The 19,456-nt window shown below is 39.7% G+C and overlaps 1 protein-coding gene across 12 annotated transcripts in view; it reads left to right on the forward strand.

The window, feature by feature from the left end:
* The window catches only part of MSI2 (musashi RNA binding protein 2), an 845,284-nt gene that overhangs the window by 643,197 nt on the left and 182,631 nt on the right, over positions 1–19,456 (forward strand). For all 12 annotated transcript variants that reach the window (XM_077482429.1, XM_077482423.1, XM_077482428.1 and 9 more), the window contains one exon: positions 9,417–9,491. In XM_077482429.1, coding sequence (XP_077338555.1) covers positions 9,417–9,491 — 75 coding nt within the window. The remainder of the gene's footprint in view (positions 1–9,416; positions 9,492–19,456) is intronic.

Genomic DNA, 19,456 nt, shown 5'->3' on the forward strand with positions numbered 1-19,456 from the left:
CTGCACTGTAGGGGGGTTTGCACTGTAGGGGGGGTCCTGCACTGGGGGGGGGGGTCTGCACTGTAGAGGGGTCCTGCACTGTAGGGGGGGTCTGCAGGGGGGTCCTGCACTGTAGAAGGGGTTCTTTACTGTGGTGGGTCCTGCACTGTAGGGGGGGGGGGGGGTCCTGCACTGTAGGGGGGTCTGCACTGTAAAAGGGGTCCTGCACTGTAGAAGGGGTTCTTTACTGTGGTGGGTCCTGCACTGTAGGGGGGGTCCTGCACTGTAGGGGGGGTCCTGCACTGTAGGGGGGGTCCTGCACTGTAGAAGGGGTCCTGCACTATAGGGGTCCTGCACTGTAGAAGGGGTCCTGCACTGTAGGGGGGGTCTGTACTGTAGTGGAAGATTCGGCACTGTAGGGGGGTCTGTACTGTAGGTGAGGATTCTGTACTGTAGGGGAGTCTGCACTGTAGGGGGGTGGGTCTGTACTGTAGGAGGGTCTGCACTGTAGGGGGGGGGGTCTGCGCTATAGGGTGGAGGGGTCTGTACTGTAGGAGGGTCTGCACTGTAGGGGAGGATTCTGTACTGTAGGGGGGTCTACACTGTAGATGGGGGTCTGTATGGTAGGGAGGGGGGTCTGCACTGTAGGGGATCTGTGTAACATGCAGAGGGTCCAGAGCTGTGAGGGGCTGTTTAATGTAAAGGGTTGCAGAGGTGCAGGGTGCTGTGTAATGTAAAGGGGTCCAGAGGTTCAGGGTGCTGTGTAATGTAAAGGGATCCATAGGTACAAGGGCTGTGTAATGTAAAGGGGTCAGGAGGTTCAGGGTGCTATGTTATGTAAAGGGGTCCAGAGGTACAAGAGCTGTATAAAGTAAAGGGGTCCAGAGGTGCAGGCTGTTGTGTAATGTAAAGAGGTCCTTAGGCGCAAGGTCCTGTGTAATGTAAAGGGGTCCAGAGGTTCAGGCTGCTGTGTAATGTAACGGGGTCCAGAGGTGCAGGGGGCTGTGTAATGTAAAGAGGTCCTTAGGTGCAAGGTCCTGTGTAATGTAAAGGGGTCCAGAGGTGCAGGGTGCTGTGTAATTTAAAGGGGTCCAGAGGTGCAGTTGTGGAGGGGGGTACACAGTAGTGACAAAAAGATATTGAAGGATGCAGAGGTATGCAGGGGACACGGTGGGTGTTTTTACATTTTATGGTGGGGGGGGGGGGTGCCAGATATAGGATCCGCCCCGGGTGCCAAATGCTCTAGGTACGCCCCTGCGACTGGAACACCTTTAGTGATGCCTTTTTTAACTCTTTTACTGCTTGTGATGAATTGTTACTTCATTGTTTGTGGTCTGGCCTTAGGAACGGCCACACATGGATTCAAATTTGACTGGTTTAGCAGGGACTGACTGATTGAATTTTGATCCACGTGTGGGCAAACTGGCTGTACACAGGTCAATCTACTTATCGACTTGTGTGCAACCAGCCTGTGAGTTTTTTTTCTCAAACAATCAACACACCGTCTATAGCTGGCAGCACTATTCAATGTATGCTGATGGTGGGGAAGTCTTCCTGCCATCAGAACACAATAGGCACAGTGGGAGTGATTTCCCTCATTCAGCTCGAATGTGTGGATGTGGGAAACGGATATTTAATTTTTTTCGTTCAAACTGCTGATTGAACGGAAAAAAAAGATTTATGACCAGTTTAACACTTAACCTTCACCAACAATTACTCCTTTACCAATAATTACTAAAATTGATAAACACACCCCTCCTTCTCAAACATTAGATTGAGCCCTTTACACTTAACCAGAACAGGATCCCAAAGCCAGTACAACATCACCCTGGACAACTAGTTTGAGCATTTGTTTTTAAAACTATATATATTTTTTTTTTTACAAAATTGTGTAACATTTTGAGTAAAGATGTTTATTTTTATAATTCATGGATCAGTGTTTATTAGACCAAAAGAGGTACACCTAAAGTCCCAAACCCAAATCTAAATCTAAAACTAGTATTTTTACAGTACAGGTTAAAGTTTACTGGCTATACATTTGTAGAATTTAGTTTGAAATTGCTTGTTTTAAGAATATTCGTTCTGATTTTCCAATTGTTAGTGGGATCAAATCGATCATTTTCAACCACAGTGGTAAAGATTCAAAGGAACAGGATGGAACATATTTATCAAACAATTTCATTTTTTTGTAACAGTGAATGTGATTTTCGTTTGGGAAATTCCATTTCAAAATGAAATGTAAAATGCAGAAATGTTGAAATTTTGAAGTACTTTCAAATAGCATTTGTCCAGTTGTCGAATGTGCACTTTCACATTTGTGTGAACATTTTTATTTGAAAATCTACTAGCGTATAGCCAGTTTAACCCCTTCCCACCGAGCGTACGCAGATGTGCGTACTCGGCTTCCGGGGGGTATACCGGGATGATGCCCGCACCTGCAGGCATCATCCCGGTACCGTTTTTTTTAGCAGGCGATTGGCTATCCGGCCATAACAACCAATGCGGCTAAAAGCCGCTCGGCTGTTATGCCGGAGGAGCGGGAGGGGACGTCCCCCCTCCTGCCGCTGTTACCGGTGCTCCCGCTCGATCGGGAGCACCGATTCACGTTCCGCTGCCTCCGGCTGCTGGGGAGGAACAGTAGTAAACACAAAAACGACGTCATGACGTCACTTCCCGTTTACTCAGCTGCCAATGGCGCCGGTTTTAAAAAGATATACAGTATTCAGAATCGCCATTTTCGGCGATCTGAATACATTGAAGTGTAAAGGAGGGGTGGGGGGTCTTTTAGACCCCCAATCCCTCCATAAAGAGTACCTGTCACCACCTATTACTGTCACAAGGGATGTTTACATTCCTTGTGACAGCAATAAAAGTGATCAAATTTATTTATTTTTTTTAAAAACAATTTAGTCGTTTTAAAATAAATAAAATAAAGAAAAAAAGAAAAAAAGAAAAAAAAATTTCAAGCACCCGCCGTCCCCGCGAGCTCGCCCGCGTATGTAAACGGTGTTCAAATCACACATGTCAGGTATCGCCGCGATCGTCAGAGCGAGAGCAATAATTCTAGCACTAGACCTCCTCTGTAACGCTAACCTGGTAACCGTCAAATTCTTTTTTAAAGCGTCGCCTATTGAGATTTTTAGGTACCGTACTTTGTCGTCAATCCACAAGTGCGTGCAATTATAAAGTGTGACATGTTTGGTATCTATTTACTCGGCATAACATTATCTTTAGCATTATGCAAAAAATTGGGCTAATTTTACTGTTTTGTTTTTTTTGTAATTCATGAAAGTGTCCCTTTTCCCAAAAAGTTGCGTTTAAAACACCGCTGCGCAAATACCGTGTGACATAAAATATTGCAACAATCGCCATTTTATTCTCTAGAGTCCCTGCTAAAAAAATATATATAATGTTTGGGGGTTCCAAGTAATTTTCTAGCAAAAAATATGGATTTTAACTTGTAAACACCAAATGCCAAAAATAGGCTTAGTCATGAAAGGGTTAAGTTTAACAGCAACCTAACATAGCTTAACCTCTAAACTTAACATTATTAAACCCATATTCTGATTACTTACCTATTTGTGTTACTAGAGTTTCTTTGTGCTAAAAAAATGCACATTGATCATCAAACTCATACAGGACTGAGATCTCAATTCTTAAAGAAAAGAAAAAATGTATGGTCATAGTACTAACAACTAGACCTGTCTGTGCATGTGCAGTATAAGCACCTTCAGTTTTATACGGTGGTGTGATCTAAGGGTGAATGTGCAGCTGTAATCTAACCAGTCTTTGTTTTGGGTAATTATCTTTGTGAAAATGTGTCAACTAATATCTATACATTATTATAAGCAGGCAGCTGGTGTCACACCAAGAAAGTAGCCTAGTAAGTGGCTTTCAGGTATTAATGCTGCTGTTTGCAGGACTTCAGTGTTATCACGTTGTTTTGTTACTTGATAATGTGAATCAGTTTTCACAATATAGAACTGATATGTTAACTATGATACTTTGGGCTCCACTGATAAAACATTACTAGTTCCTTTATCTTAAACTGTCAATAGCTGCAATGCAAAGTACATTCATTCTAAGCTCTCCAAATGTCACAGCGAACCTGTGTTGTGTTTAGCTTGAACACTTGGCATTTACTCTTCCAACTTAAAGGTGTGGACATTCATCTGGCTCAGGGTGCCAAAGTGCATTTAATAAATGTAAGCAAAAAGTCAACCACTTCTTGGTTTCAAGGCTAGGAAGTTAACCCTTACAAGTATGTTAGTAGCGGATGACAGAGGAGCAAACTTGCAGTGTATTGTTTGAGGTTTTGAAGAATTGTTCAATACTACACATAAATTGTAGGATGGTAGGCTGTAGACAGACAGATGTTTCAGTGAGAGTGGTGGGAGATGAGACATCAGTTGTGTGGCTGTGCCTTTGAAACGCTAAATTATCTCCTCTCCAGTTTCACTGATGAGTGTTAAGCTAATCTATACACTTGAAATAATTGCCACCCAATCTAACCATTTTTGGCAATCTAATATCAGTAGCATAGCACGGTCCACCCACCCCACCTCTCTGAGGAAAAGACTGATTTAACATAATTTCTGGTCGCTATTCTCTTAAATGTGTTGGGATTGGGAGATATCTGCCTGCTTTTCCTCATTGTTTCCTCATCTATGCTGGACTCTCTTTTCTGACTCTCTCAGGTGAGCCTATAGATATGCCTGGCATTTAAACTGGACATGCGCAACTATATATTCATAGCTTGTTTCTTGGAGAGTAGTTGTTACTCCACTTCATTTACTGAACTTGGTATGTTGAGCTAGATAGTGACACAACTCCAGTGTTTTCTCAGTACTGACCATTATACGGCTTTCAAGACTCTAAAGTTAAAGCTTTAGTAATGACTATAGCTTTCTAGTTATAGTTTTGTTTTAGTTTTTTTAAAGCAAAGATGGGCCAAACACCAGAAACCAATTAAAATGTTTTTTTTGTCAACTCTCTCAGACAAGCTACAACAAGCAATAACATAAAAACGGATAGAGTGAGTGCTAACAGCCACACATTTTGGACTACCAACCTAAATGTTCACAAAGGAAAGTTACATACACAAGGTGGCAAGTAGAGACATGGCATATTAAACAAACAGTGGCTTTAGAAAAGTCCATATATGTTGTGGAACAATAGCAGCTTTGGAAAGCAGCCCCGTTGGAAGAAAAAGAAGCAATCTTCTGGAGACCCTGGAAATTAAACAAACGCCACTCTAAGTGCAGTAATTAAAATGGTATTTTAATAAAGACTGAGAACATGGTACTCACAAATGTACACAAATAGCAGGCGTATAGACATGTACTGCCGGATGTCCGGGGAGTGTGTCCTGTCCATGTCCATGTACTGGGTAGCGGCGAGTATCCGGAAAGAGAGCTGGATTGTTCACTGCTGACACTTCTGGCCGGTGGAACGCACTCTGACAACCAGGCGAATTAGGTCACATCCGGAAGTGGGAGCCAATAGGCAACGCGTTTACGGAGCTACCATCCTTCTTCAGGCCTACGTAGGCTGTGATAGGGCTAAGCTTTTGTGGCCGGAGAACTGTGCTGATTGCTATCTGTCAGAGCATTCTATACCCACTAGAGATGTTGACTAGCCCATTATACAACCTGTCAGGTTCGTGACCCAATTCCATACCCAACACAAGGCTATGGAATGCATTCTGAACAAACATTGCAGTATTTTCATTCAAGATCCTCAGTTGAAATCCATCACCACACCAAGACCCAAATTTACATACAGGAAAACAAGAAACATCAAAAATCTGGTAGCACCCAGTAAACTCAAATCCCACAAGGATCGAAAATCGCATTCTCATGCCTTATCCCTTTGGTTGGGATGTATCAGTGTCGTAAAAAACTATGACTTGTAAACACGTCAATCATGGTCAAAAGGAGTTTACCAACAAGGGCAAAACATATCAGATTAGCAGTTTTTTCAATTGCTCCACAGAGTTCGTAGTGTATTGTCTGAGTTGTCCGTGTGGTTTGCATTATGTAGTCAGAACCATATGCAGTCTGAGAAAGAAGTTTGGGGAGCACCGCTGCCTCGTTGAGGCAGGAGATGACACGCATAGTGTTCCCCTCCACTTCCTCCATAAACACGATCACTCCTTGTCGGGACTCAGAGTCTGGATCATAGAGTCCATTCCGGTGCGTTCCCACTGGCAGAGTGTTTTAAGCGTCTCTGCCAGAGGGAGACATATTGGATTTATGTTTTGGACTCCCTTGCCCCCGGAGGCTTGAACGAAGAACTAGAGGTGAGCAGTCTAATATGACTGCTTCTCTCTCTATTTATCTCCTTAGCCATTGTTTCCACTAGGCGCACATAGGCATATGAGCAGTTCACATTTGAGGAACATACATTCATGTGTGTTTTCTTACGTTCCCTCTTGTTTATATTCATTCTCTCCCTTTTTATTCTGATGAGACCCTTCTGGTCTTTTTTATGGTCCCGTCAGCTAATATTATAATTTGAATAAACATCTGATTTTGGTATCCTTTGTATTTTTAGTTTTTAAAAAATTATTTTTAAAAAGGTTTCCCCAACCCCCTCCCCGCCCCTTTTTTCCTCCCATATCGGTTGCCGATCGGTACATTGTAATTGATTGGTCGCGAGTTTCCAGCAAATATATATCCCTTACTAAGCACAGAGAAACAACCCACCTGTTTTTAGTTTGTGTTCCTTTTGCCCTTCCCCCTTTTTTCCCCCTCTTCCTTAGCAACATCATGTCCATTTCCTGTGCATATAAATATCCACCACCGCCACTTCTGACCAATCTGTACAGTTCTCCGGCCACAAAAGCTCAGCCCTATCACAATGCGTAAATGTGTCGCCTATTGGCTCCCACTTCCGGAAGTGACCTCATCCACCTGGTTGTCAGCGTGCGTTCCACCGACCAGAAGTGTCAGCAGCGAACGATCCAGCTCTCGTTACGGATACTTTCCACCACCCAGTACATGGACAGGACACACTCCCCGGACATTTGGCAGTACATGCCTATACGCCTGATATTTGTGTACATTTGTGAGTACTCTGTTCTCAGTCTTTATTAAAGTACCATTTTAATTACTGCACTTAGAGTGGCGCCTCTGTTTAATTTCCAGTACAACAAGCAATGACTGTTTTCTTTGGGGAAATCAGGAACAGTATGTATATAAGTATTCAATTTGTGTGTAAAAGCAACAGAGAAATAAAGAGTGTTTTTTTTTGTAATTGAAATTATGTCTCTTTTTACCAATTCTGCAAAAAAGGCCCATGAGCAGGTATAACTGGAAATTACAAGCTTATAGTTTTGTGCAAAAGGGAGTCACTGTACACCCTTAGTCTGTACAACCTATACTTTTCCCATTTTTTCCGATAGTGCCTGAGTTCCTTATAGAAGTAATGAGTATAATAATGTCTAGTGTGTGTGTATATGTATGTATATGTATATGTATATATATATATATATATATATATATATATATATATATATATATATATATATATGTATATATATATAGATAGATAGATAGATATAGATAGATATATAGTAGGTAAAATAAGTATCGAACATGTCACCATTTTTCTAGGTAGGTGTGCTATTGACATGAAATTTTCACCACATCGATAACAACCCATGCAATCTATACATACAGATTAACCAAACAAATAAGTTCAGAAATTGTTATGTGTAATGAAATGGAATGACACAGGGAAAAAGTATAGAACACAAGAAGAAAGGGCATGGGAAGCCATGACACCAGCTGAAATCTATCAGTCATTAGAAAGCAATCCTGCCCCTTGTCAGTGCAAATTAATATCAGCTGGTTCAATCTCAAATGATGGCATATAAAAAGGTGTCTCATTATCAAGGTGTCACACAAGAAACATCTCAAGATGGGTAAAAGCAAAGAGCTCTCTCAAGATCTTTTCAACCTTTATTGATGCAGAACATACCGATGACATTTGTTATAGAAGGATTTCAAAACTTCTGAATGTTCCGGTGAGCACTGTTGGGGCCATAATCCGGAAGAAGAAAACAATAAGTAATTCACTTAACTGCCATTGGCTTGTATGCACGCTCACCATGCAAGACTCCATTGCTAAAGAAAAAGCATGTTGCAGGTCGTTTAAAGTTTACTGCACAACATTTAGTCAAGCCTGTGAAGTACTGGGGTAATATAGTCTGGTCAAATGAGACCAAAAATGAACTCTTTGGGTGCCATAATACATATCATGTTTGAAGGTTAAATGGCACTGCACATCACCCCGAAATTACCATACCAACAGTGAAGTTTGGAGGTGCGAACATCATAAGGCTATTTTTCAGCATACGGTACTGTCAAACTTAATTTAATTGAAGGAAGGGTGAATGGAAAAATGTACCAAGACATTCTTGGTAAAGATCTGCTGCCATCTACCAGGATGATGAAGCTGAAACGAGGGTGGGCATTTTAGCAAGACAATGATCCCAAACACAAAGCCAAGGGTACTCTCAGTTGGCTTCATAGAAAGAAAATAAAGCTGCTGGAATGGCCCAGCCAATCACCTGACTTGAATCCAATAGAAAATCTATGGAAAGAACTAAAGATCAGAGTTTGTAGAAGAGGCCCACCGAACCATCAAGATTTGAGGATTTTTTGTGTGGAAGAATGGGTCAAAATCACACCCGAGCAATGCATGCGACTAATTTCTCCATACAGAAGGCATCTTGAAACTCTCATTACCAACAAAAGAATTTTATGCAAAGTAATATATTTCACTTAGCATGTTCAATACTTTTAGTCCTGTGTCGTTCCATTTTATTACACATAACTTAATTTCTGAACTTATTTGTTTTGGTTTCTTTGTATTTATGGATTGCATGGTTTGTTATCGACATGGTGAAAATGATGTCCATAGCACCTTTACAAATATATTTTACCTAGAAAAATGGTGATGTGTTCAAAAATGTACCCACTGTGTGTGTGTGTGTATATATATATATGTATATACATAGGCATCACAGTGGCTAACTGGCTAGCACTTATGCTTAGCAGTTCTAGGGTCATCAATTCAAATCCCAACCATGGCACTATCAGCAAGGAATTTGCATTTTCTTCCTGTGAGTGTGTGGATTTCCTCCGGTACTCTGCTTTCCTCCCACAATCCAAAGACCTACCTGGTAGGCTAATTGGCTACTGTGCATATTGGCCCTAGTGTATGTATAAATGTGAATAAAGGACCTTAGATTGGAAGCTGCTTGAGGACAGGGACTGGTGTAGATGTATGATAAATATGTAAAGTGCTCCATAAATTGACTGTGAACTACCTGTAATAAATAAATATATATATATATTATTTATTTATTTATTCATTGCAATTTGACTGTTTTTGTATGTGTATTTCATTTGTCACTTTTTGTGCTCTAGGTTACCCAAATTTTGTTGCAACATATGGTCGAGGATACCCTGGCTTTGCCCCAAGCTACAGCTATCAGTTCCCAGGTACTGTGTTTAACCACTGCATTGATTGTTATTGTTGAGTTAGTAAGTATGTATATATAGAGTGGTGCTATTTATTCCATCTAACTATGCTTAGGCAGTCTAAGAATTTATTACTTTTAATGTCACTTTTTTGAAATTATGGTTCTTCACAGATACTGTATAATACTTGCTGAACACCACAATGCTCACTTGGGGAAACACGGGGATGCCTCTTCATAGTGCTGATGTTCTTTGTCTATGTACTGCTGCCTTGCTTATTTCAGAATTGGATAGTGGTTATGTATTTTATCAATGCACCTCATCCCTTACACTATCAACCCACACACACTTGTATATTTATATATATTCCAAAAGATAAGGCAGCACTCATTGGGCTTGAAAGATGAGCATTCAGTGAAAAGGTTTATTTTGACAAGATAGTCGTAAGCTCATCTTCCTCCTGAGGAAGGCTAAGTGTGTGCCTCTTAGAAATGTTAACATAAACCATATCACTGAGTAGTGTTCACCCTGCAAGTCCTGCCATATCTTTTGGATTTGCTGGATCTGGACCCATTTTCTCTTGGATGTGTGCAGTGGCAACAACTGGATTATTTATATATACAGCATGTTTGTGTGTGTGTCATATATATATATATATATATATATATATATATATATATATATATATATACACACACATACATATATATATATATATATACACACACACACACACACACACACACACACACACACACACACACACACATATATATATATATATATATATATATATATATATATATATATATATATATATATATATACACACATATATATATATATACATATATATAAAACAAAGCGTTTAGTTTACAAGATTAATGCTCAAGCACTTGTAGTGAAAAGTAATCAAAGCCCCTGAATACTTGCTGCAATCCTTGACTTTGCTGTTACCATGATCTCTGGTATCTCCAACCTCCAATTCATTGAGGCATCTCAGTGACTAAAAGAAGACAATGCTGAATGGAGTGTTCAAGAACTCAAAGTCAGGCATTCATAGATATGTGCCTGGGATTTGTAGATGTTCCCCCGATGTTCATTTCTCCTGCATTATAGGTACTTTTTTGCACATTATAGTGCCAGAATTAGGGAACTCTGTTAGTTTGACATTATACCGTATGTTTATGTTGACCTTTGTGAGAGTTTAGCAACTAATGATAGGTACACAATGGTCAGTCCACTTACCAGCATCAGTTGCAGAGCTTTTAATTTCTCATTTATTGATCAAGACAGGTGTAACAAAATGTTTCTCTCTTTGGGTAAATCCAGAAGAAGCTGTGTCATGTTATTTTTTGACAGATAATCATAGGCGCACATTGGTGTAATAATTACAGCTGTTCATTTTGTACATATTCGATTTAGCATATGGATAGTTCTGATATCTGGAAAAAAAAAACCTCTTACAAACATATAAGTATAAAATGACAGCTGCAAAAATAATCAGTATAAGACCATTTTACATTTTTTTGGTTGATTTTTCTTGGAATTATCTAGATATATACTCCCCATCCATTTCTCTGCACACCAAATATTGTTGTTATGGAGCTGATAATTTTGTCAAAATTTTCTGGTTTTGGCAATTATGCTATAAAAGATTAAATCATGGTTAGCATGTAGCATTTTTCACCTCCCCTGTTACCAATGTGGGGGAGGGGAAATTTGATAGCACCCGCCCAGCCATGTCATTCATCCACCATATTCTGTGAATGCATGAACTACAAATACAGTCTCCAACTGCAACAGATGGCTGGCAGTTCTCAATGAGCTGTAAAGGTGCTGGTGAGAGCTTGTATAGTTCATTAACGCTTCTTACAGCTTTCAAATGGAAAGCCTGTACACCAGTATGGGCAGTAAGCTGTAGCAAGTATCTGCAGGAGCCTGACATTGCACCCATAATCTACTACTTGTGAGTGAAATGCTCTGCAGGCTCATAAGAAAAAAAAAAAAGATGCACATTTTTTTACCTGCATTTCATGTCAAAAGATTAACTTATTCTGACAACCAAAACAACATAGCTGTAGGACAGTCCCATAGTAGCATTTCCAAACTCTACCCTGCTTACAGTTGTTTTGTAGTGGGTTGCTATCTAGAGCAGTGGTCTTCAACCCTGTCCTCAGGGCCCACTAACAGGCCAGGTATGCAAGATAAATAAAATACATCACAGGTGATATCATTTGCTGCTCAGTGATTGCAGTATTCTAGTCTGCATCTCCCCAAGGTAATACATAAAACCTGGCCTGTTGGTGGGCCCTGAGGACGGGGTTGATGACCACTGATCTAGAGCATTAGCTAGGTTGGATTTTTAAGTTCAGTATGTTGATTCAATGGTGAAATTTTAATTTAAAAATACTTGCCTGACCCCTTCCTTTCATAATGCTTACTAATGTGAGGCCCCATGCACACAGGTGTTTGCCCCACTCCCCTAAATGCCTTTTCTCCTGGCAGCAGAGTCTTGGCAAAAATAACACTTGGCGTGTGCAAATGCAGCTGTACTCATATAGGCGCATCAAGCACTTGTTGGGTGTTAATTTATTTAATTGGTCAGAATAATAATTTATTATTACAAATGTCAAGTGGTTAAAACGCTGCTGCTCCTGGGTGCACTGGCAGTGTTTTTTTTCCCTGCCTCTAAAGGCTTGTGTGTGCATGTACACATACGCTAACATGGATGGGTGTTGAGAGGCAGAAAAAAAAATGCCAGATGCCCCTCAAAGCAGCGTTGTTAACATTCAGTCTGTGTTAAGCAATTGTAGTCTTTGTTGTATTGATTACAGAGAGCTGTATTGTTTACAAACCATTTCATATGTTGTATTGTTCAGTTTATGTGCTCTTGCTTTGTTTGGCTTTTGTGTGCATGTACACTATTTAGTATCAAGATGTCTAGCTGTTGAATACCATCTAGTTGTCGATCACCAGTAAATTTATGTTTCGTCTTTTAAATCAAACCTGTATATAGTAGCTGAAAGTCCTTGAAGGATTCCTTTTCTACACAAGGAGCTTACGATATTTACTGTGCAGTAAAGTTTCCATGTCTTGTCAGTATATACAATCTTAGAAGGTTAGCAACCCTAATTAGGCTATATATTTGGAAATTTCTTTACAGAACTATACAGCGGTGTATTTGAAACAGGAGTAGATGGCTTTGTCAAAGAGTGTGATGTGCCAGTTGGCTATGGACTGTTCCTATTAAAACAGCCATCACCTTCACACTCCTGTGCTTTTTCATCTTTTGTCCCTGCTAAGAGTGATGCTGCTGCCTTTCTTGATCCACCTGCTTCAATGGTTACCAATTTGACATAATTTTTTGCTTCTACAAAAACCCACATTTGACACTTTATGTAGAAAGATTGATCAATTTTCTTTAAACGTATATCCCTAAATTTATATCCCTAAACTTATATACTTATATGGGAAATATCCCATAGTTATTTGGCTATATTAGTAGTTTTCTTCATGCTTTTCATGAACATATTTTTCTAAAGTGTGTACAAAGTCTTGCATATTAGTGACTCACATAACCAAGGTAGTTCTAAATGTAATCAAAAGTCAAGGCTAGTACCTTGCATAATCCTTCTTTATCAATTAGGGTTCTGTTTTTTTTCCCAGTGAATTGCTCATTATTACAAATAAGTGGAATTTTCTTCAAGTTCAAATAGAATTGAACTCCAAAAGGGTTTTGTTGCAAAGAAATCAGAGCAACGAAGGTGCTCATGAAAATAATCTAAACGTTTGTGTATTCATTAATTCTTACAGCAGTGATGGGATTTTTAAAGTGGTAAGTGTACTTTAAGATGGGACAGATTTAGACATCAAACCAAAGTATTTTAATGAAGAACAACTCTTGTTGCTCATAGCATACAGTAAAATGTATCCATTCCACTGCATTATTTGGGAAAGGCTTTGGTCTTTTCGTAGAACAGCTAGCTTGAGACACATTGATAAATAGGGCTTTGTTCACCTCTACTTGGTTAGGGGATATGTTGGTTCATTTAGGAAGAGATTTGAGTCCATGACCAAGGAGAGAGATATCTATCCTGTTTTGTTTAGGCTGCAACCACACAAGTAGCTATAACTTTAAATACCTCTATTATGTCTTTGATATTGGTAAAAATTGCAGAGTTTCTGTAAATGTATCTCCTGTAGAACATAATCTCAGTCAGGCATCCAAATCAGAATGTGCAATATTCTGTAAGGAAAGTGTTTACATCTTGGTTGGCTTTTTTGTATTTTTTTTTTGCTTTTAGAATGTTGTACAGGTGGCAGAAATTGAACTTGTTTCTTAGTCTGTTGTACTCAACGTGTAAAATCTGGTGTAATGAGAGAGCAGATGGGAGATGAAATATAGTCTTACTTAAGCCTTTTTTTAAATTCCTGCCTTGGGGACACCTAGCAGTATATTTGTATGACTGTATAGGCACATCAGTCTCATGTGAAAACATTTCCAGTTTGACCCACAGCTTTGTAGGCTCTCACATAGGCACTCAAGAATTTAACAGGTTTACTTTGCCAGACTGAAAGCAAGAAATGGGTTAATCCTTACTGATCCCTAATTAGTAACTGGATAATAATTGTGTTAATTATTTTCACTTTTTTGGTGTGGTGATGCTAAGGACAGTTTTTAATGTTATTGCATAAAGTGTGTTATCCCTAGAGAAAATGGTTTGGAATTCTATTATTCTTATATTCTGAAGTTTTTATTTTAGTTCTGGGTCTTCTGGGTATTTATATTAAATGTAACCCTGCTGACCAGAGACAGGTATCTACTAGAGAATGTTGTGCTAGAAGGTATTTGCCCATCCTCTGACAAATGCAGGGTCCAGCGGCAATCTTCACGCAATTCTGACAGTAGTATACATTTAGTGCTCTTTGATCTTTTACCTGCTTGTAGATACATTTTTCAACAAGTTGGAAGCCCCCCCCCCGTGCCATAATGAGCTCCTGTTGCCTGGATTGCTTCATAGCATACACGCTTTGTGATCTTAAATGGTCAAAATCAGAAGCTATACTTGCTTTTATTGAGATGTCAGTGGCCAGCTGATCCGCTAATAAGCGTACACATGTTAAAGTGTATCTAATCCAAAAACAAAAGTTATTTTCACTTGGTGATCCTGCCAGTACCACATTTCATATCTTAGTATGACCATACTTATTTCATTTTACTGTATCAGAACAATAGGAGCATGACAGAACTACTTAAAGAGGAAGTAAACCCTCTCTTTAAAAAAAACAAAAAAACACCCTGCAGGACAAAGGCATAAACATGAATTACTTACCTGAGATTCAAAGCCCTCGAAGCTACCCTTGTTCACCTCCTCTGTCGCCAACATGTTGACTCGGCGTGTCTTCCAGGTATTGCCACTCCGGCACTGTGACTGGCCGGAGCAGCGATGGCGTCTCTCCCGCGCACGTGCGCTGGTGCCGCCACTAACGGCACATTAGAAACGGCACGCACAGTGCGTCTGCGCCCGATGTCTACTGTTTGATGTCTACTGTCTGCTGATATTTCTGCAAATATCTCCTAAACCTTTTAGGTTTGGAAGATATTTCTTGCACCTTCAGGTAAGCCTTAATCTAGGCTTACCTGTAGGTTAAAGTGGTTGTAATCGGTTTACAACCACTTTAAACCTCCCTCTGTACTATTGCCCATAACATAGATGTGCAAGGTTTTGTAGTTTTCAGAACTAAAAAACCCAGCAGAGCAATATAACTGATAACAGTGCAGCATAAAAAGTTCAGCTGACAAGATTTATGGCAGTATTACTTATCAAAAACATATAACAATAATATATGATGTATATTATTATAATATTAAAGTGGTTCTAACGCCCAAACGTTGTTTTACCAGAATGGATTTCCTGCAAATGTTTTGCCATTGGCTCCTGCTGATGTCAGTCAAATCCTGTGGGCAGAGAGTGGGGACTGGTCTGAGCCAAGCAGTGTGTGTTTATGGACACAAGCAGCCCGGCTCGGGAGCAAGTCCACACATCTGCCCCCATAGCAAGTGGCCTGCTATGGGGGCAGACACAGAAGAGGAGTAGCTGAAAGTCCTGGTGGGGGATCTCAGAAGAGGTTTGGGGCTGCTATTTGCAATACACAGAACAGATAACTATAAGCTGTTTACTGTTTTAGGCTCCTTTCACACTTGTGTGACTTACGATCTGACTTGTGAGTCCCAAAGTTGCAGGATATGTGAAACGCCATGTATCTCTATGAGAACTGTTCCAATTGACACTACTGAAGTCGCTGTGACATCAGAAAGGGTTCCTGCACTACTTTGATCCAACTTTGACACAACTTCATTGCCAGAGAGTTTAAAAGTCTTATCAAAGTCACTTCAAATTTGTATCAAAGTTGGACTCCAAAGTTGCACTGAAAACTACGCAACTTTGAAGTCAGCGTGGTGAACCGAGCCTTAATTTAAAAAATGCCTTTTAAAACACTTTAAAATGAACTATGTATGATATTTTCAGATATATTCAAATAATTTTACAGGGCTTATGAAAAAATTAAGACATTAGTATCAAATATTTTTGCACAGAAATGTATTTTTCCTCACAGCTAAATTCCAGTGCAGCCTTACTGTTTTGGGACTCTGCATACACCCTTACTCCACCCCCTACCCTCTCTCAAAGATGATGTGATACTTGGTCCTACACAACACAGATCTTTTCTATAAACATCTAGTTTGTAACCACTCCCCATCTGGGCCAATTCTGGCACTTCCCTACTACATGTAAAAATCATCATTTTTTTTGGTAGAAAATAAAACTCAAAAAATATATATATTTTTTTTAACAGAGACCCTAGGGAATAAAATGGAGGTTATTTCAACTTTTTATGTCACTTGGTATTTGCACATAAATTTGGAAAAATTTATTAATTAAAAAAAAACAAAGCACTAAAGTTAGCCTAATTATATAATGTGAAAGATGATACATCGGGTAAATAGATACCCGGGTAAATAGATACATGTCATGCTTTAAAATTGTACGCATTTGTTGAATGGCACCAAACTTCGATATTCAAAAATCTTCATAGGCAACGCTTAAATTGTATTTATTTTTTTACAGGTTACCTGTTTAGAGTTACAGAGGAGGTCTTGAGATAGAACTGTTACTCTCACTCTAATGTTCGCAGCAATACCTCACATGTGTGGTTTAAATGGCGTTTACATATGTGGGCAGGATGTACGTATGCGTTCGCTTCTGTGTGCGAGCTCGCGGGTACTTAAAATTTTTTTAAAAAAGGTTTTATAATTTTTTTTTCATTTTTACGCTTTCCCTTTAAAAAAACATTTCTGATCACTTTTATTCCTATTACAAGGAATGTAAACATCCCTTGTAATAGGAATAGTGTGTGAGAGGTCCTCTTTATGGAGAAATCTGGGGTCTTATTGACTACAAGCTGAAAAGCCTGAGATTAAAAAAAAAAAAAACAGGACGATCTGGACTTTCCAGCTGAGTATATGGCAGTATTTACAACTTATGACATTATGACGTCACGCCCGAGCCTCCAAGAGTCATAGAGGTGACCGAAGGCCATCTGTTCCCTGGAAATCTCTATGGTCAACTTCTGGCACCGGTGGATTTCTTCTTTGGCATGCTGATCACACAGGCGAGGCGGTAGAAGCACCAGAGGGCGGAGATGTCCCCTCCGGCCGCCTGTAAGGACAATCAAGCGGCTGAACTACCACTATGATTGGTCTTAGGCCGCGTACACAGGGGCGGACTGTTCGTCCAACTTTGAACAGTGTTTCAGCGGACAGTCCGCTCGTGTGTGGGCTTCAGCGGACAGTTTCAGCGGACAGTTTTTCGGAATTTCCGTAAGACTGTCCGCTGAAACTTGGTTTGAGCGGACAGTCCGCTCGTGTGTAGGCTTGTTCGGCAAACTAAGTCTCGCGCATGCTCGGAAAGAATTTACACGGCGAAGGTTGCATTGCAGTGTATCGGACGCCGAATTTCTCGTCCCGTCGTACGTGCCGTTCACGTCATCGCGCAAGTTTTCAGCGGACTGTTCGTTCGTCGTGTGTGGTCAAGTCCGCTCATGCAAATTTTGAACGGACTGTTTGTCAAACTGTTTGACGAACCTAGTTGGGCGGACAGTCCGCCCGTGTGTACGCGGCCTTACAATGCAAAGAGTCGCTGGCTGACGAGAATGATATAAGGTTTATACCAGTGGGTGCAGGCATCATCCTGGTATAACCACTGAAACTGGTGGAAAATGATCAATGAAACTAAAGAAAATAGTAAAATATAAGATAAATAGTAGGCAATGATTTTCAGTTGAGTACCAGCCTGTTATGAAACCCTCATGTTTAGCTAGATTTAGTTTGAGACTAGGTATCGTGAAAATTCTCTAATGCAAAAAAAGTATATATTCCTTACCTCTATATGTTGTTCTATGTTCTACTGTTAGAAATAATAAAGTAGAAACCAGTCATTCTCAAAACTTGTTACTGCATGCCAGTTTAATACACCTTGTAGATTTTCTTAATGGACACGTCTGAGATCCTTTCAAAATTCTGATGCAAAGAAAATAAGCTGCAGGAGCCTGCAAGAAAGGTGTCCTGTCGTTAGGCAATTAGGTGATACATGCAGAATCAATGTGATTATCCAGACGCAGGAAGAGGTTGAATATGAAACATTGAAGCTGGCAACTGCATAATTAGCAGACACCTTGGTTTTGTTTTGACATGTCCTTTAGGAGCTGCCATCATTAATAGCAGCTGAGATGTGTGAAAAATGAAAGTCCTAATACAGTTTTGTCATGGAGAGAAGGGGCTGCCGGCCAGTGCTTCCGCTTGACACCTGCTTGTACCAGCATGGCTCTCTCTGTAACGAATGTCTTCAGTCACAGTCATAGACAGTTGAATGATGGCACTTCAGAAGATAAGGTGTTTAACTACTGGTGTGATAGCACTATTCCTTTCACCATTATCAGATTGCAAACACCCTATATTCCTACTTGTATTGTCTGCAAGTGGTTCTATATAAAGGAGCAGAAAATTTGTTTTTCAGTGAGATGGATTAGACACCTGAAATGTTTCTCCTTCAGTGCCTGTCCATAATGTCTCAGAAACCCGGTGTAATAGCTACTGACACACTTCCACTGAATCCATGGGTCCCAGGTGGCTAAATCTTTATTTAGAAATTAAGCTTGCCTTTGTGTAACCTTAATTACATGGATTATAGGCTTATACTTCTGACCCCTGTATATTGCAGAGTTAGTTTCAGGCTCATTTTAGGTTTTACTTGTATGAGTATAATGCATAAAGTACAGTGAGACACCCTTTGTTATAGTTTTTGTCCTGCAGTATTCTGTTAGTTTGGATAATGAGCTTGGGACAAGCTGGATTTATTTGGTGGGGATATTCTCTCAAGATATTTAGGAAGCCAAAGGATATCAACATGTATCAAAGTGTATGTTTTCTGTTTCTGGTGGTCTTATACGTTTTATTTCATCCAAAGTTCCAGTACTTTAGTCATGGGTAAGCATTTTGTTACAAAATTAAAATAAATGTAAGTATTTATATTCCAGCTCTATTCAAAGTGGATGCTTTATCTGCTTCACATGTTGATATCATATCTCTTGGAGAGTTCTGTGGCAAGATATTACCCCAGAATTATGAATTCAAAAAAATCTGTAGTCATTTAAAAGCTACATTATGGTGTCAGCTTTCCCAGATGAATTGTCTTTAATGTATAATAGGTTAATAACTGCAGAGTTCATCTCTGAGAAAGTGATGATTTTATTATGACCTTGTGGGGCTAGGAAGATACAAAATTACTGCTATGAAATTGGTGTTTTCAAGAGATATGTGTAACTGAAGGACATTTTAACCTGGTAGTGACTACCCAAAACTGAAATATTGATTTTGTATGGGGTGACCTTTAATACATTTTCCCAACATATTATATTTAAAT

This window comes from Lithobates pipiens, unplaced genomic scaffold, assembly GCF_037356315.1.
Source record: "Lithobates pipiens isolate NorthernLeopardFrog02 unplaced genomic scaffold, aLitPip1_a1.2 Scaffold_16, whole genome shotgun sequence".
NCBI classification, from domain to species: Eukaryota; Metazoa; Chordata; class Amphibia; order Anura; family Ranidae; genus Lithobates; species Lithobates pipiens.